The sequence below is a fragment of the Ictalurus punctatus genome, chromosome 9 (assembly GCF_001660625.3).
Source record: "Ictalurus punctatus breed USDA103 chromosome 9, Coco_2.0, whole genome shotgun sequence".
Classification (NCBI taxonomy): domain Eukaryota; kingdom Metazoa; phylum Chordata; class Actinopteri; order Siluriformes; family Ictaluridae; genus Ictalurus; species Ictalurus punctatus.
The window spans coordinates 6125812-6153708 of NC_030424.2; the positions used below are offsets into that span (position 1 = coordinate 6125812).

Here is a 27897-nt window from a genome sequence, read left to right on the forward strand (position 1 = left end):
GGAGGGTTAAGATCATGCTGGCATATTGGAGAAATCTACAAGGGCATAGCAGGGTGCACCCCACGAAAGCCATCTTACAAGAATGCTCAGAGTTTTATAGGACTAAATTTAACAGTCTCGGATGGTTAGGAAATGCAAAGTCACAAAATGCAGGTCTCAGTCAGCTACAAGTAAGCTTCATTGAGGTGATACCAACTGCACCACCCTGGAGATTCATAAAACCATCTGTAGATACAAGATTACAACAAATATTAAAAGAGAAGTCTAAAATAGCACCACAGTGGATAATAGTTCAAAACTATATGGACCAGTATCAGGATAAATTACTCATATACACAGATGGGTCAAAACAGCCTGAGACAGGCCACACTTGTGCAGCTTTTTTCATTCCTCGGTATGAAGCAGAGTAAAAAAAAAGGGCAACCAATCACTTATCAGTGTACACTGTAGAACTATTAGGAGTCCTATTGGCACAGCAGTGGTTGGAAAAAAATCATCAGAACCAAGATGTCACTATAGCTTCTGACAGTCTATCTGCACTATCAAATATACAGTCTGGGAAAACATCATGCAGACAAGACATTGGTTTACCAAATACTTTATCTGCTTCTCATACTCCATGGTAAGGGACTGAATGTTTCCTTCTTCTGGGTTTCTGTACATGTAGGGGTAGAAGGGAATGAAACTGTGGATGTGCTGCAAAAAGATTGACAAAGCATGAAACAGTTGATATACAAGTACCATTAATTAGAGCAGAGATCAAAACCATTATAAAGGGACACACACATAAAATATGGCAGGAATACTGGGACACAGCTAACACCGGACGACATCTGTATACTATACAAAAACAAGTAGGCATGAGTGTGAGGCACGGCAGAAACCCAATGGAAGAGATGATAATTACACGTCTTAGAATAGGCCATGCTGGCTTAAATCTAGCATTAAACAGAATAGGAAAACACCCCACTGGACTCTGCACACACTGCGATACACAAGAGACGGACACAATAAATTATCTAAAAAAAAAATTCTCAGCAGTTTTCTGGAGATAGTGTGTTGAGACATAGACTGTTGAAACTCTTTCCACGAGGGGATGGGCACAAGAGTGAATTAAGAGTTGCATGCTGTTAATAGACTGCTGTAGGCATCATGGCCAGATTTAAAAAGGGGAAACATAAAAGAGAAAATGTCCTTTGGGCAAAGGCTGGTGGCATAAATCAAATAGCTAAGGCATTTGCTAGATGTGGCGATGGAAAAGGAAAGGCAAAGTGGTCCACCCTAGCTGTCTACATTTTCAACTCCAATCCAGTGAATGAAAATTTGTCAAAATGGCTGCAAACCGTTTGGACAGAGGACAGGAAAGGTGTTCGAGGACAGGTGCTTCAAACAGACAGAAGTTCTGTTAAATATATTTATTTGAGAATGTAGTGTTTCTCAGTTTTAGGGAATAGCTAGATAAAATAGCTAAGTAACTAGCTTAACTTATTTCCCTCATTAGCTTGACAGTAGCTTAACCATTTGCCTCAAGTAACTAAGCAGCTTGGCCAAAGCTATTTTATTTTCACTTAATATTGATTTTAAATTTCCACAATGACAGGAAAGTCGAGTTACTCACAGTATGTACAGCATGAATAGAAACACACATGTTGGTTTTTCTTGATGTTCAGGTTTCATTGAGTTTAAAATACATATATACAGTATCTCACAAAAGTGAGTACACCTAGGGCTGCACAATTAATCGAATATCGATTGCAATTACGATTTTGACTGCCTACGATTACATGAACATGATCGACTGCGATATTAACGTTTAAAGTTCATCCTCCGCTCATAGAAAACTCTCCTGCAGATCAAACTCCTCACCTGGTTGCCGCCACACACACTTGAAACCATCTGAACCAAATAAGTTTATCTTTGTCTCATCAGACCACAGGACATGGTTCCAGTAATCCATGTCCATAGTCTGCTTGTCTTCAGCAAACTGTTTGCGGGAAATTTGTTTTGACATGGGGTCAAAATGACCTGTGCTAGATTGAATGGTTTTCTTAAAAAAAAATAGATGTCCTATTAATGAAATAATTAAAAGAACTGATGGTCCATGAATGTTTTAATATTTCAAACATTTTTATTTGTTTTCTTTTCATTTATTTATGTACATGTTTAGATTGTGGATGGGAGCCAAAGGAATTCAAAATTATTTACATAGGCAGCACTTCCAGTCAACCTTTTGAGCCTTTTTGAACTGCTTCTCTGACATAGAAAGGCATGCCACATGAAACCACCTCAGTGACAATCAATCTGAAAAAAGAGAATAGTAAACTTATCAAGTTGCTCAGTAATCAATTAGTTTCTCTCTCACTCTCTCTCCCTCTCATTCACTCAATCTCTTACACACACACACACACACACACACACACAACACACATGTAAACAAAATGGTATGCCCATAAAAATGTTATAATCATTGCTACATTACCCACCCAAAATGTTTTTGCACCACCCCCCGGGGGTTTTGAGGCAGCACATAATGAGCAGTAATGTCCCCTCTTGAATACTGAAAACATGCAGCATAAAAAACATAACATGTTAGCTCTGTTGGTAAATGGTACATACTGTAAATAGCATTACCATATGTTTACTACTTAATACTACTACTTATGTTACAAAATCTGTGTTTTTTCTGTGATAAAAATCTATATTTTATACCATAGTCTAAATCAGTGGTTTTGATTGAGCATTGAGTTTCAAATAGCATTTGAAAGGAAAGTGTTCATCTAGGTGTCAGGCATGACGTACACCTTTTAGATTTTTGATATTTATTAAAATAAACTATTAAATCATATGTAAATTAGATATGAATTTCACTACCGAATGGGCATATACACAAAATATACCATAATTTAAAGCTCAATAGCATTTGAAGAGAATGACGTACAGTCACAAAACGTACAGTCACAAAACCAACAGTAAAGTGTTCGACTAGGTGTCAGGTATGATGCACACCTTTTCGCTACAATTAATACCTTAATTTATCCCTTTTATCGGGTACATGTATGTACTTTTATTGTTTACTGACAAGTTAATTTTTTGCTATGCACAGTTTGTCAGCCACCTTCTACCCTGGTATTAAGTGGCAAAGAGTGACCATAGTATCACCACCAGATATTACTTGGATGGTGGACCATTCTCTGCATTGCAGTGGTACATGGTACTGACATGGTAGTGTGTGTGTGAAGCTGGAATAATTGTATTAGACCCAGCAGCATTGCACAAAGTTCAATAAGTCAGGGTTCTCCTTTATATAACATCAGGAGGATCTGGGAAATTCTCTGCATAGAGACCTTTCAGGTGATTATTCAGTCACCTTCTCGACATCTCGGAATTGGTCTAACTCATTCCTATACTCACTTACTCACCACTGCAACCACTGATCCAGAATGCAGCTACACATCTTGTTTTCAACGTCCCTGAGTTCTCTTACATCGCCGTATTCCCTCTTGGCTTCCTGTACCTATCCATATCAGATTTAAAACACTGATACTTGACTACATAGCCAAAAACAAACCAGTCCCTGTACCTGAAGACACAGTGTTCCCTTCGAGCCTCTAGCACAGCTTTAACCCACCATCCCAGATAGAAGCAAGTCATGCATCAAGAGTCTTCTCTGTGCTTGCACCCAGGTGCTGGAATGAACTGATCCATTTACACTAATGCAAAACCCACTGAAATACCACTGCCATGTCAATGTCACCGCTGTGCTGAAAATGGTCCACTGGTGTAATAATATCTGGTCAGCAGTGATCACTGGTGGTCACTTCACACTAATGGACAGGGTTCATTATACTTACTGTATACACCTCTAAATAACTAAATAAGCCACAGAACTTTCCAATACAGTAAATTATGTCTATAGCTAAACTAATCTAATCTAACATTAAAAGGTTTGATACTTTTAGCATTGTTTTAGCATACTACTGTGGACTATCATCGTGCACTTAGATGAACTGATGTTCTGAACAGACACCTTGGTCTTCAGAGTGACGACGGTGTCCCTGACGGTTGCCAGGTCTTTTGGAGGAATGTACTTTTCCACCATCTTATCAAAGTCTCGGTGAGAAGACAAGAGCAGCAGCATTTGCCGGCCAAAATATCTGAGAGAAATTACGGACCAGAAAAATATCGTCGGTTAATCTTGACACACTTTAAGATTTTAGACTAAATCACTAGTGGAATATGAGAGCAGGACAAATGTAAATGTCGTAAAGACAGCGCTAACCTGGTTTCAGGTGAAGAGTCTTGCGCCAGCTTGGAGACAGCGGGTAAGATTCGGTCCGTGAGATCTTTTGCGTCAGACAATAACTGCCCGGTGCCGATCTTCTCGACCAGAGTAGTCAAGTGCTGAGCGGTGTACTTCCTTACGGCTGCGTTCAAGTGACTGTTGGGAACAGAAACCAGAAAAGTGCAAGAAATTGAAAAAATTCATAATTCAAAATACAGTCATGAATGAAAAATTGGATTTCACAAGAAAAGCGAGTAGGGTTTTCCATTTTTCTCTGGTTGCCCACGACACTTTTCCATCCATACATCCATCCATTTTCAGTACTGCTTACTCTACCCAGGGTCGCAGGGGAGCCTGGAGCCTGTCCCAGGGAACTCGGGGCACAAGTCGGGGGACACCCTGGAAGGGGAAGGGTGCCAGCCCATCGCAGGGCACAATCACACACACTGGACAATTTGGAGATACCAATCAGCCTACAGTGCATGTCTTTGTACTGGGGGAAGGAAACCAGAGTACCCACAGGAAACCCGGAAGAATATAAACCAATCCTGATTACAGCCAGAGATTAGTATTTCAACAGCTTGGCGAAACTTACCCGAGTCCTCCAGCAAGCAGGGCGTTCATGCTGCGTGTAGGTGTGCAGTTCTGCACCATGCTGCCCAGCGCGGCATCTGCGTGGTGCCTAATGAACGCATTGATCTTTCCTGTTTTGTGTAACAGAACTTTGGCTGTTGCTTCCAGCTCCTGGTCCATTCCCTTCTGCAGGCCAGAGTATAGCTCTCCTAAAGTCACCATGGCGATGCGGGACACTCTGGAGCGCTGGTTACGAACCTGCAGCACAGAAGGCGCATCCAGGGTTTATACCACGCAGACTGCCCCAAATCATACGAACACCAATATAACCTGGATCCAATTGACTCCGGAATTAAACGTATACAGGCGCTGTAAAGTTTTATGTTGTGTTAATTGTCTTTTGTTTTCGACAAAAACACAACATTCTCTGCCCTAGAAGCAATATTTTCGTAAAGCTTTCACTGGCGCAAATAACAGGACAGAGTCTTGACCATGGTTGGAACGCACACAAAAAGAAAAAAGTTCTTCTTTGGTCAGAACACAATGACACCGGGTTATTTGCGCAATTCTTCTAAAACAGCTCATGAACTGCCGTAGAGTGAAAAATCATTTCATTAACACACTTTATATATGATATAATCACAGTGGCAATGAATGCAGAGGTGGGTAGAGTAGCCAAAAATGTTCACTCAAGTAAAAGTAAAACTATTTATAAAAAATAATCACTCGAGTAACGATAAATGTTAATAATGACTTGAGTAAGAGTAATAAAGTATCCGATGAGAAGACTCAAGTAGCAGGTTACTAGTTACTTCAGATCTGATTAACACGAAGGGAAAATCCTGAATCTCGGACCACATGGAGAACTGTAAGTCACGCCTCTCCTTGAAAGTCGGTCTGTTCTGTTTATACGTTATAAAACCTGGGTTCAAGATGAAGCAGCGTATCCCAGTCCTGTGTTGGGTATAATAACACACAACCTGTCATTTTCAACACAAAATCTCACACACACAACCCAAAAAAAAACAAACATTTTCCCAACAGTCTTTATTTTCATATCAGACCACTGCAGCGTATCGCGACCTCATTACACGTGATATAAAGTGATTATTAAAACTACATACATTCATTAACATTTAACAGTAACGGAGGAACGCCACCGGACATAGTGAAGTAAAAGTACATTCCTGTGATTAAAAATGAACTTGAGTAAGGGTATAAGTACGACCAGTTAAACCTACTCTTAAAAGTCGATTTTATTTTCTAAAAGTTACTCAAGTAAACGTAGCACATTACTACCCACCTCTGAATAAATATTTACAAGTGGACTAATAGCCAATATTTATTAGACCAGTGAAAAAAAATGCTTTTCAGAGACCTTTTAAGCTCCTTGAACATCTTATCCTACACTGCAGCTTACCCTCTGCATCAAAACATTGCCAGAGGCAGCTTTCCTTCATTTGGACACACGGCATAAACGAATACCCAAATTCTGATTTAAGCATTCGTTTACTAGCATCTCAGACAGTTAACCGGGAACTCAAATACCCGTACACAATATTAGTAGTACAAAGCAGAAAGCAAAAAAATAAATAAAAGAGTGGCTTACCTCTTGAACGAGAGCAAGGCAGACTTCATGAAGTCTACTATTAAGCACGTCAGAGTGATACCGTGCCAAACAGCGCAGGAACATGAGCCCCTCGATTTTTTTCTCCCTGTACATAGAGACAGGATTTATACTGCTACGCTGGGAAAAGCAATCTATAGTAACTTCAATTCAATTCAATTCAATTTTATTTGTATAGCGCTTTTTACAATAGACATTGTCTCAAAGCAGCTTTACAGAAATATCAACATGGTATACAGATATTAAAGGTGTGAATTTATCCCAACTGAGCAAGCCACTGAGTGGCGACGGTGGAAAGGAAAAACTCCCTAAGATGTTTTAAGAGGAAGAAACCTTGAGTAACTGATCTCTGTTTAGTTATGAAAAGGTAGATATCATTAATATTTACTATATTCATATTTGACAGAACACCTTCTCAGACCAGAGTTAGGCAGCCCGGTTTTAAAGAAACGGACACATTTATTGAACGAGATATAACCTAGTTCTATAGGTGCTGGACTCACCAGTCATCCGAGTTAAGCAGTCTGAAGCTCTGAGTGAGGGCAAGCTCCGGTCTGGAGAATGGCCGCAACTCCACCTGCTCGTTGGGATCCTTCTTTATAAACTATTAAATCATATGTAAATTAGATATGAATTTCACTACCGAATGGGCATATACACAAAATATACCATAATTTAAAGCTCAATAGCATTTGAAGAGAATAATGTACAGTCACAAAACATACAGTCACAAAACTAGGTATGATGCACACCTATTCGCTACAATTAATACCTTAATTTATCCATTTTATCAGGTACATATATGTACTTTTGTTGCTTACTGACAAGTTAATTTGTTGCTATGCACAGTTTGTCAGCCACCTTCTACCCTGGTATTAAGTGGCAAAGGGTGACCATAGTATCACCACCAGATATTACTTGGATGGTGGACCATTCTCTGCACTGCAGTGGTACATGGTACTGACATGGTAGTGTGTGTGTGAAGCTGGAATAATTGTATTAGACCCAGCAGCGTTGCACAAATTTCAATAATTCAGGGTTCTGCTTTATATAACATCAGGGGGATCTGGGAAATTCTCTGCATGGAGACCTTTCAGGTGATTATTCAGTCACCTTCTCGACATCTTGGAACTGGACTAACTCATTCCTATACTCACATACTCACCACTGTAACCACTGATCCAGAATGCAGCTACACATCTTGTTTTCAACGTCCCTGAGTTCTCTTACATTGCCGTATTCCCTCTTGGCTTCCTGTACCTATCCACATCAGATTTAAAACATTGATACTTGACTACATAGCCAAAAACAAACCAGTCCCTGTACCTGAAGACACAGCGTTCCCTTCGAGACTCTAGCACAGCTTTAACCCACCATCCCAGACAGAAGCAAGTCATGCATCAAGAGTCTTCTCTGTGCTTGCACCCGGGTGCTGGAATGAACTGATCCATTTACACTAATGCAAAACCCACTGAAATACCACTGCCATGTCAATGTCACCGCTGTGCTGAAAATGGTCCACTGGTGAAATAATATCTGGTCAGCAGTGGTCACTGGTGGTCACTTCACACTAATGGACAGGGTTCATTATACTTACTGTATATATACGGTATCTAAAATTAGATTATGTATGTAGAAATACTAACCAAATTAGATCAATGAAGGCAAAAAAAACTTTTAATAACTGCATTCATATACTAGATATCCCCCAGATACAAGTGCGTGCACTATCGTCTATCTTATGTATAGTATGCAAATACATACCATATGTAATAGGAATACATGCTTGTATTGTATTTTTTATTGTTGTGAAATATGTATTTTATGCTGGTGCATGTTCTTGTGTCTAATTGCAGTGCAGGACATACTAAAATAACATTTTCCCTACATTATAGTTCCAGTTTCATTGATGATCGCTGTGTGTCTCCTCTGGACAACAGCTTCAGCCTTTTTTTTTTTTTGAAGTATGATTACACCTGTAAATAACTAAATAAGCCACAGAACTTTCCAAACAGTAAATTATGTCTATAGCTAATCTAATCTAACGTTAAAATGTTTGATACTTTTCGCATTGTTTTAGCATACTACTGTGTATTTTCATCGTGCACTTAGACGAACTGATGTTCTGAACAGACACCTTAGTCTTCAGAGTGACGACGGTGTCCCTGACGGTTGCCAGGTCTTTTGGAGGAATGTACTTTTCCAACATTTTATCAAAGTCTCGGTGAGAAGACAAGAACAGCAGCATTTGCCGGCCAAAATATCTGAGAGAAATAACGGACCAGAAAAATATCGTCGGTTAATCTTGAAACACTTCAAGCTTTTAGACTAAATCACTAGTGGAATATGAGAGCGGGACAAATGTAAATGTCGTAAAGACAGCGCTAACCTGGTTTCAGGTGAAGAGTCTTGCGCCAGCTTGGAGACAGCGGGTAAGATTCGGTCCGTGAGATTTTTCGTACCAGACAATAAGCGCCCGGTGCCGATCTTCTCGACCAGACTAGTCAAGTGCTGAGCGGTGCACCTTCTTACGCCTGGATTCAAGTGACTGTTGGGAACAGAAACCAGAAAAGAGAAGGAAATTGAAAAAATTCACAAAAGAATGTTAACGTACAGTCATGAATGAAAAATTGGATTTTGCAAGAAAAGCGAGTAGGGTTTTCCATTTTTCTCTGGTTGACTGCCACGACACTTTTCCATCCATACATCCATCCATTTTCAGTACTGCTTACTCTACCCAGGGTCGCAGGGGAGCCTGGAGCCTGTCCCAGGGAACTCGGGGCACAAGTCGGGGAACACCCTGGAAGGGAAGGGGTGCCAACCCATCGCAGGGCACAATCACACACACTGGACAATTTGGAGATACCAATCAGCCTACAGTGCATGTCTTTGTACTGGGGGAGGAAACCAGAGTACCCACAGGAAACCCGGAAGAATATAAACCAGTCCTGATTACAGCCAGAGATTAGTATTTCAACAGCTTGGCGAAACTTACCCGAGTCCTCCAGCAAGCAGGGCGTTCATGCTGCGTGTAGGTGTGCAGTTCTGCACCATGCTGCCCAGCGCGGCATCTGCGAGCTGCCTAATGAACGCATTGATCTTTCCTGTTTTGTGTAACAGAACTTTGGCTGTTGCTTCCAGCTCCTGGTCCATTCCCTTCTGCAGGCCAGAGTATAGCTCTCCTAAAGTCACCATGGCGATGCGGGACACTCCAGAGCGCTGGTTACGAACCTGCAGCACAGAAGGCGCATCCAGGGTTTATACCACGCAGACTGCCCCAAATCATATGAACACCAATATAACCTGGATCCAATTGACTCCGGAATTAAACGTATACAGGCGCTGTAAAGTTTTATGTTGTGTTAATGTCTTTTGTTTTCGACAAAAACACAACATTCTCTGCCCTAGAAGCAATATTTTCGTAAAGCTTTCACTGGCGCAAATAACAGGACAGAGTCTTGACCATGGTTGGAACGCACACAAAAAGAAAAAAAGTCTTTCTTTGGTCAGAACACAATGACACCGGGTTATTTGCGCAATTCTTCTAAAACAGCTCATAAGCTGCCGCAGAGTGAAAAATCATTTCATTAACACACTGTATATATGTTATAATCACAGTGGCAATGACTGCAGAGGTGGGTAGAGTAGCCAAAAATGTTCACTCAAGTAAAAGTAAAACTATTTATAAAAAATAATCACTCAAGTAACGATAAATGTTACTAATGACTTGAGTAAGAGTAATAAAGTATCCGATGAGAAGACTCAAGTAGCAGGTTACTAGTTACTTCAGATCTGATTAACACGAAGGGAAAATCCTGAATCTCGGACCACATGGAGAACTATAAGTCACGCCTCTCCTTGAAAGTCGGTCTGTTCTGTTTATACGATATAAAACCTGGGTTCAAGACGAAGCAGCGTATCCCAGTCCTGTGTTGGGTATAATAACACACAACCTGTCATTTTCAACACAAAATCTCACACACACAGCCCAAAAAAAAACATTTTCCCAACAGTCTTTATTTTCATATCAGACCACTGCAGCGTATCGCGACCTCATTATACGTGATATAAAGTGATTATTAAAACTACATACATTCATTAACATTTAACAGTAACGGAGGAACGCCACCGGACATAGTGAAGTAAAAGTACATTCCTGTGATTAAAAATGAACTTGAGTAAGGGTATAAGTACGACCAGTTAAACCTACTCTTAAAAGTCGATTTTATTTTCTAAAAGTTACTCAAATAAACGTAGCACATTACTACCCACCTCTGAATAAATATTTACAAGTGGACTAATAGCCAATATTTTATTAGACCAGTGAAAAAAAAACGCTTTTCAGAGACCTTTTAAGCTCCTTGAACATCTTATCCTACACTGCAGCTTATCCTCTGCATCAAAACATTGCCAGAGGCAGCTTTCCTTCATTTGGACACACGGCATAAACGAATACCCAAATTCTGATTTAAGCATTCGTTTACTAGCGTCTCAGACAGTTAACCGGGAACTCAAATACCCGTACACAATATTAGTAGTACAAAGCAGAAAGCAAAAAAATAAAAATAAAAGAGTGGCTTACCTCTTGAATGACAGCAAGGCAGACTTCATGAAGTCTACTATTAAGCACGTCAGAGTGATACCGTGCCAAACGGCGCAGGAACATGAGCCCCTCGATTTTTTTCTCCCTGTACGTAGAGACAGGATTTATACTGCTACGCTGGGAAAAGCAGGCTATAGTAACTGATCTCTGTTTAGTTATGAAAAGGTAGATATCATTAATACTTACCATATTCATATTTAGGCAGAACACCTTCTCAGACCAGAGTTAGGCAGCCCGGTTTTAAAGAAACAGACACATTTATTGAACGAGATGTAACCTAGTTCTATAGGTGCTGGACTCACCAGTCATCCGAGTTAAGCAGTCTGAAGCTCTGAGTGAGGGCAAGCTCCGGTCTGGAGAATGGCCGCAACTCCACCTGCTCGTTGGGATCCTTCTTTATAAACTATTAAATCATATGTAAATTAGATATGAATTTCACTACCGAATGGGCATATACACAAAATATACCATAATTTAAAGCTCAATAGCATTTGAAGAGAATGATGTACAGTCATAAAACGTACAGTTACAAAACCAACAGTAAAGTGTTCAACTAGGTGTCAGGTATGATGCACACCTATTCGCTACAATACCTTAATTTATCCATTTTATCAGGTACATATGTATACTTTTATTGTTTACTGACAAGTTAATTTGTTGCTATGCACAGTTTGTCAGCCACCTTCTACCCTGGTATTAAGTGGCAAAGGGTGACCATAGTATCACCACCAGATATTACTTGGATGGTGGACCATTCTCTGCACTGCAGTGGTGCATGGTACTGACATGGTAGTGTGTGTGTGAAGCTGGAATAATTGTATTAGACCCAGCAGCATTGCACAAAGTTCAATAAGTCAGGGTTCTCCTTTATATAACATCAGGAGGATATGGGAAATTCTCTGCATGGAGACCTTTCAGGTGATTATTCAGTCACCTTCTCGACATCTCAGAATTGGACTACTGCAAACTCATTCCTATACTCACATACTCACCACTGCAACCACTGATCCAGAATGCAGCTACACATCTTGTTTTCAACGTCCCTGAGTTCTCTTACATTGCCGTATTCCCTCTTGGCTTCCTGTACCTATCCACATCAGATTTAAAACATTGATACTTGACTACATAGCCAAAAACAAACCAGTCCCTGTACCTGAAGACACAGCGTTCCCTTCGAGCCTCTAGCACAGCTTTAACCCACCATCCCAGACAGAAGCAAGTCATGCATCAAGAGTCTTCTCTGTGCTTGCACCCGGGTGCTGGAATGAACTGATCCATTTACACTAATGCAAAACCCACTGAAATACCACTGCCATGTCAATGTCACCGCTGTGCTGAAAATGGTCCACTGGTGAAATAATATCTGGTCAGCAGTGGTCACTGGTGGTCACTTCATTTTAATGGACAGGGTTCATTATACTTACTGTATATATACGGTATCTAAAATTAGATTATGTATGTGGAAATACTAACCAAATTAGATAAATGAAGGCAAAAAACCTGTTTTAATAACTGCATTCATATACTAGATATCCTCCAGATACAAGTGTGTGCTACTACCGTCTATCTTATGTATAGTATGCAAATACATACCATATTCAATATTCATGCATGCTTATATTGTATTTTTTTATAGTTGTGAAATATGTATTTTATGCTGGTGCATGTTCTTGTGTCTAATTGCAGTGCAGGACATACTAAAATAACATTTTCCCTACATTATAGTTCCAGTTTCATTGATGATCGCTGTGTGTCTCCTCTGGACAAAGCTTCAGCCTTTTTTTTTTTTTGAAGTATGATTACACCTGTAAATAACTAAATAAGCCACAGAACTTTCCAATACAGTAAATTATGTCTATAGCTAAGCTAATCTAATCTAATGTTAAAAGGTCTGATACATTTAGCATTGTTTTAGCATACTACTGTGAACTATCATCGTGCACTTAGACGAACGGATGTTCCGAACAGACACCTTGGTCTTCAGAGTGACGACGGTGTCCCTGACAGTTGCCAGGTCTTTTGGAGGAATGTACTTTTCCACCATTTTATCAAAGTCTCGGTGAGAAGACAAGAACAGCAGCATTTGCCGGCCAAAATATCTGAGAGAAATAACGGACCAGAAAAATATCGTCGGTTAATCTTGAAACACTTCAAGCTTTTAGACTAAATCACTAGTGGAATATGAGAGCGGGACAAATGTAAATGTCGTAAAGACAGCGCTAACCTGGTTTCAGGTGAAGAGTCTTGCGCCAGCTTGGAGACAGCGGGTAAGATTCGGTCCGTGAGATTTTTCGTACCAGACAATAAGCGCCCGGTGCCGATCTTCTCGACCAGAGTAGTCAAGTGCTGAGCGGTGCACCTCCTTACGGCTGCGTTCAAGTGACTGTTGGGAACAGAAACCAGAAAAGTGAAAGAAATTGAAAAAATTCACAAAAGAATGTTAACGTACAGTCATGAATGAAAAATTGGTTTTCACAAGAAAAGCGAGTAGGGTTTTCCATTTTTCTCTGGTTGACTGCCACGACACTTTTCCATCCATACACCCATCCATTTTCAGTACTGCTTACTCTACCCAGGGTCGCAGGGGAGCCTGGAGCCTGTCCCAGGGAACTCGGGGCACAAGTCGGGGGACACCCTGGAAGGGAAGGGGTGCCAGCCCATCGCAGGGCACAATCACACACACTGGACAATTTGGAGATACCAATCAGCCTACAGTGCATGTCTTTGTACTGGGGAGGAAACCAGAGTACCCACAGGAACCCCGGAAGAATATAAACCAGTCCTGATTACAGCCAGAGATTAGTATTTCAACAGCTTGGCGAAACGTACCCGAGTCCTCCAGCAAGCAGGGCGTTCATGCTGCGTGTAGGTGTGCAGTTCTGCACCATGCTGCCCAGCGCGGCATCTGCGAGCTGCCTAATGAACGCATTGATCTTTCCTGTTTTGTGTAACAGAACTTTGGCTGTTGCTTCCAGCTCCTGGTCCATTCCCTTCTGCAGGCCAGAGTATAGCTCTCCTAAAGTCACCATGGCGATGCGGGACACTCCAGAGCGCTGGTTACGAACCTGCAGCACAGAAGGCGCATCCAGGGTTTATACCACGCAGACTCCCCCAAGTCATTTGAACCCCAACATAACCTGGATCCAACTGACTCCGGAATTAAACGTATACAGGCGCTGTAAAGTTTTATGTTGTGTTAATGTCTTTTGTTTTCGACAAAAACACAACATTCTCTGAACTAGAAGCAATATTTTTGTAAAGCTTTCACTGGCGCAAATAACAGGACAGAGTCTTGACCATGGTTGGAACGCACACAAAAAGAAAAAAGTTCTTCTTTGGTCAGAACACAATGACACCGGGTTATTTGCGCAATTCTTCTAAAACAGCTCATGAACTGCCGTAGAGTGAAAAATCATTTCATTAACACACTTTATATATGATATAATCACAGGGGCAATGATTGCAGAGGTGGGTAGAGTAGCCAAAAATGTTCACTCAAGTAAAAGTAAAACTATTTATAAAAAATAATCACTCGAGTAACGATAAATGTTACTAATGACTTGAGTAAGAGTAATAAAGTATCCGATGAGAAGACTCAAGTAGCAGGTTACTAGTTACTTCAGATCTGATTAACACGAAGGGAAAATCCTGAATCTCGGACCACATGGAGAACTATAAGTCACGCCTCTCCTTGAAAGTCGGTCTGTTCTGTTTATACGGTATAAAACCTGGGTTCAAGACGAAGCAGCATATCCCAGTCCTGTGTTGGGTATAATAACACACAACCTGTCATTTTCAACACAATATCTCACACACACAACCTTAAAAAAAAAAAACATTTTCCCAACAACCTACTCTTAAAAGTCGATTTTATTTTATAAAAGTTACTCAAGTAAACGTAGCACATTACTACCCACCTCTGAATAAATATTTACAAGTGGACTAATAGCCAATATTTTATTAGACCAGTGAAAAAAACGCTTTTCCGAGACCTTTTAAGCTCCTTGAACATCTTATCCTATACTGCAGCTTACCCTCTGCATCAAAACATTGCCAGAGGCAGCTTATCTTCATTTGGACACACGGCATAAACGAATACCCAAATTCTGATTTAAGCATTCGTTTACTAGCATCTCAGACAGTTAACCGGGAACTCAAATACCCGTACACAATATTAGTAGTACAAAGCAGAAAGCAAAAAAATAAATAAAAGAGTGGTTTACCTCTTGAACGAGAGCAAGGCAGACTTCATGAAGTCTACTATTAAGCACGTCAGAGTGATACCGTGCCAAACAGCGCAGGAACATGAGCCCCTCGATTTTTTTCTCCCTGTACGTAGAGACAGGATTTATACTGCTACGCTGGGAAAAGCAGGCTATAGTAACTGATCTCTGTTTAGTTATGAAAAGGTAGATATCATTAATATTTACCATATTCATATTTAGGCAGAACACCTTCTCAGACCAGAGTTAGGCAGCCCGGTTTTAAAGAAACGGACACATTTATTGAACGAGATGTAACCTAGTTCTATAGGTGCTGGACTCACCAGTCATCCGAGTTAAGCAGTCTGAAGCTCTGAGTAAGGGCAAGCTCCGGTCTGGAGAATGGCCGCAACTCCACCTGCTCGTTGGGATCCTTCTTTATAAACTATTAAATCATATGTAAATTAGATATGAATTTCACTACCGAATGGGCATATACACAAAATATACCATAATTTAAAGCTCAATAGCATTTGAAGAGAATGACGTACAGTCATAAAACGTACAGTTACAAAACCAACAGTAAAGTGTTCAACTAGGTGTCAGGTATGATGCACACCTATTCGCTACAATACCTTAATTTATCCATTTTATCAGGTACATATGTGTACTTTTATTGTTTACTGACAAGTTAATTTGTTGCTATGCACAGTTTGTCAGCCACCTTCTACCCTGGTATTAAGTGGCAAAGGGTGACCATAGTATCACCACCAGATATTACTTGGATGGTGGACCATTCTCTGCACTGTAGTGGTACATGGTACTGACATGGTAGTGTGTGTGTGTGAAGCTGGAATAATTGTATTAGACCCAGCAGCGTTGCACAAATTTCAGTCAGTCAGGGTTCTCCTTTATATAACATCAGGAGGATATGGGAAATTCTCTGCATGGAGACCTTTCAGGTGATTATTCAGTCACCTTCTTGACATCTCAGAATTGGACTACTGCAAACTCATTCCTATACTCACATACTCACCACTGCAACCACTGATCCAGAATGCAGCTACACATCTTGTTTTCAACGTCCCTGAGTTCTCTTACATTGCCGTATTCCCTCTTGGCTTCCTGTACCTATCCACATCAGATTTAAAACATTGATACTTGACTACATAGCCAAAAACAAACCAGTCCCTGTACCTGAAGACACAGTGTTCCCTTCGAGCCTCTAGCACAGCTTTAACCCACCATCCCAGACAGAAGCAAGTCATGCATCAAGAGTCTTCTCTGTGCTTGCACCCGGGTGCTGGAATGAACTGATCCATTTACACTAATGCAAAACCCACTGAAATACCACTGCCATGTCAATGTCACCGCTGTGCTGAAAATGGTCCACTGGTGAAATAATATCTGGTCAGCAGTGATCACTGGTGGTCACTTCACATTAATGGACAGGGTTCATTATACTTACTGTATACATACGGTATCTAAAATTAGATTATGTATGTAGAAATACTAACCAAATTAGATCAATGAAGGCAAAAAACCTGTTTTAATAACTGCATTCATATACTAGATATCCTCCAGATACAAGTGTGTGCTACTATCGTCTATCTTATGTATAGTATGCAAATACATACCATATTCAATATTCATGCATGCTTATATTGTATTTTTTTATAGTTGTGAAATATGTATTTTATGCTGGTGCATGTTCTTGTGTCTAATTGCAGTGCAGGACATACTAAAATAACATTTTCCCTACATTATAGTTCCAGTTTCATTGATGATCGCTGTGTGTCACCTCTGGACAACAGCTTCAGCCTTTTTTTTTTTTTTGAAGTATGATTACACCTGTAAATAACTAAATAAGCCACAGAACTTTCCAATACAGTAAATTATGTCTATAGCTAATCTAATCTAATCTAATCTAATGTTAAAAGGTTTGATACTTTTAGCATTGTTTTAGCATACTACTGTTGACCATCATCGTGCACTTAGACGAACGGATGTTCCGAACAGACACCTTGGTCTTCAGAGTGACGACGGTGTCCCTGACGGTTGCCAGGTCTTTTGGAGGAATGTACTTTTCCACCATCTTATCGAAGTCTCGGTGAGAAGACAAGAACAGCAGCATTTGCCGGCCAAAATATCTGAGAAAAATAAGGGACCAGAAAAATATCGTCGGTTAATCTTGAAACACTTCAAGCTTTTAGACTAAATCACTAGTGGAATATGAGAGCGGGACAAATGTAAATGTCGTAAAGACAGCGCTAACCTGGTTTCAGGTGAAGAGTCTTGCGCCAGCTTGGAGACAGCGGGTAAGATTCGGTCCGTGAGATTTTTCGTACCAGACAATAAGCGCCCGGTGCCGATCTTCTCGACCAGAGTAGTCAAGTGCTGAGCGGTGCACCTCCTTACGGCTGCGTTCAAGTGACTGTTGGGAACAGAAACCAGAAAAGAGAAGGAAATTGAAAAAATTCACAAAAGAATGTTAACGTACAGTCATGAATGAAAAATTGGATTTCGCAAGAAAAGCGAGTAGGGTTTTCCATTTTTCTCTGGTTGACTGCCACGACACTTTTCCATCCATACACCCATCCATTTTCAGTACTGCTTACTCTACCCAGGGTCGCAGGGGAGCCTGGAGCCTGTCCCAGGGAACTCGGGGCACAAGTCGGGGGACACCCTGGAAGGGAAGGGGTGCCAGCCCATCGCAGGGCACAATCTCACACACACTGGACAATTTGGAGATGCCAATCAGCCTACAGTTCATGTCTTTGTCACTGCCAGAGATTAGTATTTCAACAGCTTGGCGAAACTTACCCGAGTCCTCCAGCAAGCAGGGCGTTCATGCTGCGTGTAGGTGTGCAGTTCTGCACCATGCTGCCCAGCGCGGCATCTGCGAGCTGCCTAATGAACGCATTGATCTTTCCTGTTTTGTGTAACAGAACTTTGGCTGTTGCTTCCAGCTCCTGGTCCATTCCCTTCTGCAGGCCAGAGTATAGCTCTCCTAAAGTCACCATGGCGATGCGGGACACTCCGGAGCGCTGGTTACCAACCTGCAGCACAGAAGGCGCATCGAGGGTTTATACCATGCAGACTGCCCCAAATCATACGAACACCAATATAACCTGGATCCAATTGACTCCGGAATTAAACGTATACAGGCGCTGTAAAGTTTTATGTTGTGTTAATGTCTTTTGTTTTCGACAAAAACACAACATTCTCTGCCCTGGAATCAATATTTTCGTAAAGCTTTCAGTGGCGCAAATAACAGGCAGAGCCTTGACCATGGTTGGAATGCACACAAAAAGAAAAAAAAGTCTTTCTTTGGTCAGAACACAATGACACCGGGTTATTTGCGCAATTCTTCTAAAACAGCTCATAAGCTGCCGCAGAGTGAAAAATCATTTCATTAACACACTGTATATATGTTATAATCACAGTGGCAATGAATGCAGAGGTGGGTAGAGTAGCCAAAAATGTTCACTCAAGTAAAAGTAAAACTATTTATAAAAATAATCACTCGAGTAACGATAAATGTTACTAATGACTTGAGTAAGAGTAATAAAGTATCCGATGAGAAGACTCAAGTAGCAGGTTACTAGTTACTTCAGATCTGATTAACACGAAGGGAAAATCCTGAATCTCGGACCACATGGAGAACTATAAGTCACGCCTCTCCTTGAAAGTCGGTCTGTTCTGTTTATATGATATAAAACCTGGGTTCAAGACGAAGCAGCGTATCCCAGTCCTGTGTTGGGTATAATAACACACAACCTGTCATTTTCAACACAAAATCTCACACACACAACCCAAAAAATCAAACATTTTCCCAACAGTCTTTATTTTCATATCAGACCACTGCAGTGTATCGCGACCTCATTACACGTGATATAAACTAATTATTAAAACTACATACATTCATTAACATTTAACAGTAATGGAGGAACGCCACCGGACATAGTGAAGTAAAAGTACATTCCTGTGATTAAAAATGAACTTGAGTAAGGGTATAAGTACGACCAGTTAAACCTACTCTTAAAAGTCGATTTTATTTTATAAAAGTTACTCAAGTAAACGTAGCACATTACTACCCACCTCTGAATAAATATTTACAAGTGGACTAATAGCCAATATTTATTAGACCAGTGAAAAAAAATGCTTTTCAGAGACCTTTTAAGCTCCTTGAACATCTTATCCTACACTGCAGCTTATCCTCTGCATCAAAACATTGCCGGAGGCAGCTTTCCTTCATTTGGACACACGGCATAAACGAATACCCAAATTCTGATTTAAGCATTCGATTACTAGCATCTCAGACAGTTAACCGGGAACTCAAATACCCGTACACAATATTAGTAGTACAAAGCAGAAAGCAAAAAAATAAATAAAAGAGTGGCTTACCTCTTGAATGACAGCAAGGCAGACTTCATGAAGTCTACTATTAAGCACGTCAGAGTGATACCGTGCCAAACAGCGCAGGAACATGAGCCCCTTGATTTTTTTCTCCCTGTACGTAGAGACAGGATTTATACTGCTACGCTGGGAAAAGCAGGCTATAGTAACTGATCTCTGTTTAGTTATGAAAAGGTAGATATCATTAATACTTACCATATTCATATTTAGGCAGAACACCTTCTCAGACCAGAGTTAGGCAGCCCGGTTTAAAGAAACGGACACATTTATTGAACGAGAAGTAACCTAGTTCTATAGGTGCTGGACTCACCAGTCATCCGAGTTAAGCAGTCTGAAGCTCTGAGTAAGGGCAAGCTCCGGTCTGGAGAATGGCCGCAACTCCACCTGCTCGTTGGAATCCTTCTTTAGGGTAACGGGTATGATTTCATCTAAAACAGAAAGTGTTCATAAAAAAAATATTCACAGCATTTTATAATGCTAGCAAATGTTTCCATTTCAGTTAGATGGTCATAAAATATGATTTAAAAATCATTTAAAAACTGCAGAAAAGAATATCATGACATTATCGAGGAAATATTTTTTAAAATTTTCTCCGCCATGGCAGTGTGTGTCTGCTAGGGAGGCCTGTAGGAGGTCTCGGCTGATGATGGGGACTGAATCACTTTTGTGGGTTTTGGGGTCCTTGTGCACTTGTAGGACTGGCAGGTGATTCCCTTGTCAGGGTTTCAGGCTTAGTGGAGGGTAAAACACTACCGTTCAGTTGCAACTCTGGGAACAGGAGGAAAATTACGGTGACGCCAGAATTTCTGCCAGTCGATGCGAGCGTGACGAGGAGCATTCAGCGAGTCAAACTCTGACCTTGCAGTGATGCTGCTTCATCTGAGGTCACTTCAGATGTTACATGTCTAAGGCTCTGCCTCATTCGCGGTGTAGGCTGGGCTTCTCGCTGTTCTAACCAATGTTGGCGCATCTTATCCATTGCAATCTTGGACAGCTTCGCCCTCTTCTGTAATTACAGGTTTGAAATGCTCAGGAGTAGTAATAAGAGACTACTGGACTTGCAGTGTAATCTGGAAGGATTTCACCTCTCATTCATTATTAAATTTTTTTAGTTTTACTGATGATGCCCCTCAATTGGGTGGCAAAATATCCTTCAACACAAGCCTAGAAACTTAGAGGGCATTCAAAATGTTTTGGTTTGATGAATGCTGAATGACAAGCAGAAAGGAAAACTTGGGATTCTACGCAGTATCCAATACTAAATTCGAATTAAGAGGAGTATTAAGCAAGCTCTGCATCCTGAATCTCGGACCACATGGAGAACTGTAAATCACGCCTCGCCTTGAAAGTCGGTCTGTTCTATTTATACGATATAAAACCTGGGTTCAAGACGAAGCAGCGTATCCCAGTCCTGTGTTGGGTATAATAACACACAACCTGTCATTTTCAACACAAAATCTCACACACACAACCCAAAAAACAAACATTTTCCCAAAAGTCTTTATTTTCATATCAGACCACTGCAGCGTATCGCGACCTCATTACACGTGATATAAACTAATTATTAAAACTACATACGTTCATTAACATTTAACAGTAACGGAGGAACGCCACCAGACATAGTGAAGTAAAAGTACATTCCTGTGATTAAAAATGAACTTGAGTAAGAGTATAAGTACGGCCAGTTAAACCTACTCTTAAAAGTCGATTTTATTTTCTAAAAGTTACTCAAGTAAACGTAGCACATTACTACCCACCTCTGAATAAATATTTACAAGTGGACTAATAGCCAATATTTTATTAGACCAGTTAAAAAAAACGCTTTTCAGAGACCATTTAAGCTCCTTGAACATCTTATCCTACACTGCAGCTTATCCTCTGCATCAAAACATTGCCAGCGGCAGCTTATCTTCATTTGGACGCACAGCATAAACAAATATGTGACGCCTACAAATGTATAGTCACAATTGTTAAGTTGTTTTGTGTATTGGCCTGTATAAAATGAACAATTTGAATGTATTTTTGCAATGGATTTGAGTAGTATTGTTGAGGGCGCAATTGCTTGATTATGCCACAAGGGGGAGTGTTCATTTATGTGAGCGCTAGTAGTGTTGCGCGATGCTTCCGTTTCTCAGACAGAGAACAGCCTGCTGAGCGATCACAAGTAACATCTCCTGTGTCTGATTTTCCTGTACAAAACAGGTTAGTAGTGTGTGATATTTTGCTACAATACATACATTTCTTAGGACTTTTAAAGCCTTAATTATGTTGTTCTGACAACGTTTTATGTGTAAAACAGTGGTTTATTCGGTTGAGAGACGTTGAATTGAAGTGTAGCTAGCTCCCATGTAAAAAGTGTAAGCGACATGGCAGCCTTCCGACGTTGACATTTTTTTGTTTATGGTCATTGCTCCTGGACATGTGCACCTTTCTCTGTATTTGATAAAGCTAAAGTTTATAAAGTACAGCTATTTCAATAGTTGTGTATATATAGTTGTAATGTGTTGGTAAGGTTAAAGAGACAGAGGTATTTTGTATAAGGTAGGCCTCTGTATTGTTTTTGTATTTGAAAATGTAGTAAAAGTGTGAAACAAGTAGGCTTAACAGTATTAAAGCTACTTCATGTATATGATTTTGGAGCTGGTAATAGCAGTAACTCTGAGTCATAGTACCAGTTAAGACTGGGATAGGTGAAGTATTTCTGTTGAACTGAACAACAAATTTGTACATTTATATAATTTGTAAAATATGCTATTCCAGCATAGGGATGTCACGATACCAAAAATCTAGTAGTCGGTACCGATACCACCAAAAGTACACGATACATGATACCAAAGTTGATACCACGGCGTGGTATAAAAAAATAATAATTAAATTAAAAACTCTCCTGGAGGACATCCTCCTCTGGCTGATACTGGCAGAGAGAGAGAGAGAGGGTATTTTAGTTATCAAACACTGTCTGACAATGAGTGGCGGTGCACTCCTAAACGCGCGCACACACACAGACACACACAGACGCACATGCACATACATACTCACACACACTTTATACTCTGAATGCTAGCATTAGTTTAAATTCACTGATATGGTGGCAGGCCAAAAAGATTTATTAAAAGCATGAACATTTGAATAATTATTAGTGACATTAGGCTACATTTTGCTGACAGGACACGGGCTGAATGGCGATGCATGGTGGCCCATTAGGAGGTAGTTTATAACATTGCAATGTGTTAGCATCGTTAACAAATAACTGGCTATCGCAAACATTACATGGAGCATAACGTTAGCTGGTTTCACGGCCACAATGCCAGCTGCCTCAAACAAATATAATATAGGACCGTCTTTCAGGTGCTTCGCCAAATTCCAGGTGTTTCCTCGCTCTGTTTGAAATGAACGATAGCATCGGTTGCACACCGGAAACCGATACTAGCTTTCCTCTCTTTTTCTCTCATCGAGTCGGGGCGGAGCTAAACTTGTTAAGCTAAGCTAATTTTCTGTAGTTTTTCCCATGTGCTTGTAGGCGTTCTTCTTCTTCTTTACCACTTGTGGACCGACTAAAACACTTGCACGCATTTGCTGCCCCCATCAGGCCCGGAAGAATTGCAACCTCCATTAGAAACGATTCCAACGATAGTGCAGAAAAACAAGTACCGTCACGTTTTAAGAATGTTGGTATCGACTTGGTACTGAAGTATCGGTTCTCGTGACATCTCTATTCCGAGTAATATTATTGTCGAAGTGGTTTAAATGAAGAAGAAAAAGAAAAGATATATTCTGTTTAATAAAGACAGAGAACAGCCTGCTGAGCGATCACAAGTAACATCTCCTGTGTCCGATTTTCCTGTACAAAACGGGACACAATATTTGTTCACAGGTTTCTCATGCTTGAGGCCTGTAACAAGTACCCAAATTCTGATTTAAGCATTCGATTACTAGCGTCTCAGACAGTTAACCGAGAACTCAAATACCCGTGCACAATATCAGTAGTACAAAGCAAAAAAATAAATAAAAGAGTGGTTTACCTCTTGAATGACAGCAAGGCAGACTTCATGAAGCCTACTATTAAGCACGTCAGAGTGATACCGTGCCAAACAGCGCAGGAACATGAGCCCCTCGATTTTTTTCTCCCTGTACGTAGAGACAGGATTTATACTGCTACGCTGGGAAAAGCAGGCTATAGTAACTGATCTCTGTTTAGTTATGAAAAGGTAGATATCATTAATATTTACCATATTCATATTTAGGCAGAACACCTTCTCAGACCAGAGTTAGGCAGCCCGGTTTAAAGAAACGGACACATTTATTGAACGAGATGTAACCTAGTTCTATAGGTGCTGGACTCACCAGTCATCCGAGTTAAGCAGTCTGAAGCTCTGAGTGAGGGCAAGCTCCGGTCTGGAGAATGGCCGCAACTCCACCTGCTCGTTGGAATCCTTCTTTAGGGTAACGGGTATGATTTCATCTAAAACAGAAAGTGTTCATAAAAAAATATTCACAGCATTTTATAATGCTAGCAAATTTTTCCATTTCAGTTAGATGGTCATAAAATATGATTAAAAAATAATTAAAAAACTGCAGAAAAGAATATCATGACACGCTCGAGGAAATATCATATCATATCAATTGAAATATTTTTTAAAATTTTCTCCACCATGGCAGTGTGTGTCTGCTAGGGAGGCCTGTAGGAGGTCTCGGCTGATGATGGGGACTGAATCACTTTTGTGGGTTTTGGGGTCCTTGTGCACTTGTAGGACTGGTAGGTGATTCCCTTGTCAGGGTTTCAGGCTTAGTGGAGGGTAAAACACTACCGTTCAGTTGCAACTCTGGGAACAGGAGGGAAATTACGGTGGCGCCAGAATTTCTGCCAGTCGATGCGAGCGTGACGAGGAGCATTCAGCGAGTCAAACTCTGACCTTGCAGTGATGCTGCTTCATCTGAGGTCACTTCAGATGTTACATGTCTAAGGCTCTGCCTCATTCGTGGTGTAGGCTGGGCTTCTTGCTGTTCTAGCCAATGTTGGCGCATCTTATCCATTGCAATCTTGGACAGCTTCACCCTCTTCTGTAATTACAGGTTTGAAATGCTCAGGAGTAGTAATAAGAGACTAGTCCAGTAGTGTAATCTGGAAGGATTTCACCTCTCATTCATTATGAAATTTTTTTAGTTTTACTGATGATGCCCCTCAGTTGGGTGGCAAAATATCCTTCAACACAAGCCTAGAAAGTTAGGGGGCAAAATGTTTTAGTTTGATGAATGCTGAATGACAAGCAGAAAGGAAGCCTTGGGATTCTATGCAGTATCCAATACTAAATTCGAATTAAGCAACAACTAGGAGTACTGAGCAAGCTCTGCATCCAACACAAAAACAGAACTGAAACGGCAGTAAATATGTGAACAACAATATGCACACAAAAAAACTCCCTAAAATTATAGCCAATCCCTTAAAATATTTTAATCAAGCAACATGTTATACTAATAACAGTTGGGATCAAGCTTAGAGTGAATGCTGAGAATCAGTGAATGTGGAATTTTTTATATTACTTGACCAAGAAAGATTCTCACCGTTGCCTCATCAGGTTCTGGGCTGTCGTCACAATCAACATGACTTCCAGAGACAGAATGGCCATATATTCCAGCTGGTGGCTCCCATGAGGCTTTGTTTATGGACTCATCCTGCTCAGGACATGCTGCCACTTCGGGTCGGCTTGGAAGGACCATGGAGCCAAAAACTCCTGCCGGGGGGTGGGAGGTTGAACAAAGAGATGTCCATTTTTCATTTTTAGGGTCAAAAGTCAATTATAAAATTCACAATAAACATTTAAAAGGATTTTTATTACAAAAGCAGACAGGTTGCACTAACCTCTCCCAACTACTCCCTCAGACATGTCACTAACAGGGGTGGTCTTCGTGTTGTGTAGCTGAGATTCTGAAAAACAAAGAGCCAGTGATAAATACTACTGCTGATTATATTTCATCGCTTTATGATACACGTAAAGAGCAAAGTTTCTAACAAAAAGTCATTTCCAAATCTCTCTGTTGCCTGTGAAACAAACTCTAATTACGACCCATTCTCTTAACGTCTTATAAGAGAAAGGGACATAGCTGAGGAGCGCTGCTCCAGCAGGAGCTAAAGCTAATGTCTAGGCCAGATAAACATAAATAAAAACATACAGTGGTGCTTAAAAGCCTGTGAATCCTGTAGAATTTTCTATATTTTTGTATAATTATGACCTAAAACATCATTGGATTTTCTATGATGTCCTAAAAGTAGACAAAGGTCCCAATTGAACAAATGAGACAAAAATATCATACTTCACAACATGTTTGTGGAAGTGTATCATGGCACAAACAAAGGAGATTTCTGAGGACCTCAGAAAAAAAGTTGATGATGCTGGAAAAGTTTACAAAACCATTTCTAAAGAGTTTGGACTCCACCAATCCACAATCAGGCAGACTGTTTACTGGAAATTATGTATATGTTAAATATATATATATATATATATATATATATATATATATATATATATATATATATATATATATATATATATATATATATATATATTAAACCAAGAAATTATGTTCCCTTGCCGAGGAGTGGTCGACCAACAAAGATCACTCCAAGAGCAAGACGTGTAATAGTCCACAAGGTCACAAGGGAACCCAGGGTAATTTCTAAGCAACTAAAGGCCTCTCTCACATTGGTCAAAGCCACTGCTCTCCAAAAAGAACATTGTCTGCCTGTCTGAAGTTTGCTAAAGATCACATGGACAAGCCAAAAGGCTATTGGGAAAATCTTTTGTGGATAGATGGGAGCAAAATAGAAATTTTTGGTTTAAATGAGAAGCGTTATATTTGGAGAAAGGAAAACACTGCAGTCCAGCATAAGAGTTTTAACCTATCTGTGAAACATGGTAGTGTCATGGTTTGGGTCTGTTTTGCTGCATCTGGGCCAAGACGACTCGCCATCATTGATGGAACAATTAATTCTGAATTATACTAGAGATTTCTAAATGAAAATATCAGGACATCTGTCCCTGAACTGTATCTCAAGAGAAAGTGAGGCATGCAGCAAGACACCAACCCCAAGCACATGTGTCATTCCAAAGAATGGTTAAAGAAAAATAAAGTTAATGTTTTGGAATGGCTAAGTCAAAGTCCTGACATTAAGTTTTTCCAATAGAAATGTTGTGGAAGAACCTGAAGTAAGCAGTTCATTGAGGAAACCTACCAACATCCCAGAGCTGAAGCTGTTCTGTACAGAGTAATGGGCTAAAATTCCTCCAAGCCGATATGCAGGACTGATCAACAATCATGATCATTAAAATCACTAATGACCAAGCGCTGATGTTGACAAAGACAAAGACGATCCCTATGATGTCCAACCTGACTTGTATCCTAAACCTGACTGTGTATCAGATCCTCCCAGCGACACTTACGATGACGACCCATTGACAACCATTTCACACCTATTGTAAATATTCCATTGACCAGGACGACTCTCATTTCACTCTAAAATAAGCTTGCTTGACTACAGGATACTTTATATCTGCAAAAACAGCCTTAGCGCCTTCATTATGTCTGTATTATGATGAATTCAGTTGAACCGTGAAAAGTTTCTGAAGTTCTGATGTATTCACAGCATAGTAATTGCTCTGCGTTTCATATATATATATATATATATATATATATATATATATATATATATATATATATATATATATATATAGTAGTGGTTCAGCACAAGAGCTTCAGAGCGCTCTCATTATTCTATCCTGCTTTATTCTATCCTGTGTTAACCATCTTTCTGTAATAAACCTGTTTTTACCTTCAGAGGACGAGTCTGCAAGTGTTGTCTAATTTCCACGACAATTTGGCGTCTCCTGGCTGGGCTGCGTGAGTCTTTAAAGCTTTTAGAAAAAGCTCTTGAAAAAGTTTCACCCTGAAGTCTGTGTTGACACGCAGGCAGTTTGACCTTTTATTGTGCAGAGAGAAAGATCGATGCAGCTTTACCACTGACTGGTAGGAATCACCAAGAATTTAGAATTAGAATTAGAATTTTATGAAGTCATCATGTATTGCTGTCCCTATGGAAGGGAGTCAATAATTTTGAATTAGAATTTTATGAAGTCAGTGTCTGTGTGAAAGGTCAATGATATAAGAAAGGCATGTATTACATTGAGAGAAGTAT

General features: G+C 40.2%; 2 protein-coding genes across 4 annotated transcripts in view; one reads left to right on the plus strand and one right to left on the minus strand.

Moving 5' to 3' along the window:
* Positions 1-1939: 1939 nt before the first annotated feature.
* On the minus strand, positions 1940-27723 carry LOC108270136 (uncharacterized). Of its 2 annotated transcripts, XM_017476506.3 has the most exons (29): positions 27535-27723; positions 25567-25632; positions 25269-25438; positions 24620-24767; positions 24051-24168; positions 23729-23834; positions 20565-20712; positions 20017-20134; positions 19695-19800; positions 18111-18346; positions 17563-17721; positions 17311-17437; positions 15632-15732; positions 15309-15414; positions 13915-14150; positions 13310-13468; positions 13058-13184; positions 11388-11488; positions 11065-11170; positions 9478-9713; positions 8872-9030; positions 8620-8746; positions 6986-7086; positions 6465-6570; positions 4878-5113; positions 4280-4438; positions 4028-4154; positions 2484-2557; positions 1940-2301 (listed from the first exon to the last, which is right to left on the minus strand). In XM_017476506.3, the coding sequence occupies exons 2-29, from the start codon at positions 25589-25591 to the stop codon at positions 2223-2225; spliced, it is 3801 nt and encodes a 1266-aa protein (XP_017331995.1). In that variant the 5' UTR covers positions 25592-25632; positions 27535-27723; the 3' UTR covers positions 1940-2222. The 2 variants fall into 2 exon arrangements, with proteins under 2 accessions (XP_017331995.1, XP_017331998.1); XM_017476509.3 differs by lacking the exon at positions 2484-2557 and having other exon boundaries at positions 2213-2301.
* greb1 (growth regulating estrogen receptor binding 1) overlaps positions 21843-27897 on the plus strand; it is a 43857-nt gene continuing 37802 nt past the window's right edge. For both annotated transcript variants that reach the window (XM_053682656.1, XM_017476503.3), the window contains exon 1: positions 21843-21908. The gene's annotated coding sequence lies outside the window, so the exon portion shown is untranslated. The remainder of the gene's footprint in view (positions 21909-27897) is intronic.

What these genes read in the sequence shown, in the direction of transcription:
- LOC108270136 (XM_017476506.3), bottom strand. Translation starts at nt 25,591, where the DNA reads ATGTCTGAGGGAGTAGTTGGGAGAG. An exon ending in GACTCTTCACCTGAAACCAG is followed by an intron (nt 8,747 to 8,871) that starts GTTAGCGCTGTC and finishes TATTTCTCTCAG; the next exon opens with ATATTTTGGCCGGCAAATGC. An exon ending in TCGTCACTCTGAAGACCAAG is followed by an intron (nt 2,558 to 4,027) that starts GTGTCTGTTCAG and finishes GCATGTTTTCAG; the next exon opens with TATTCAAGAGGGGACATTAC.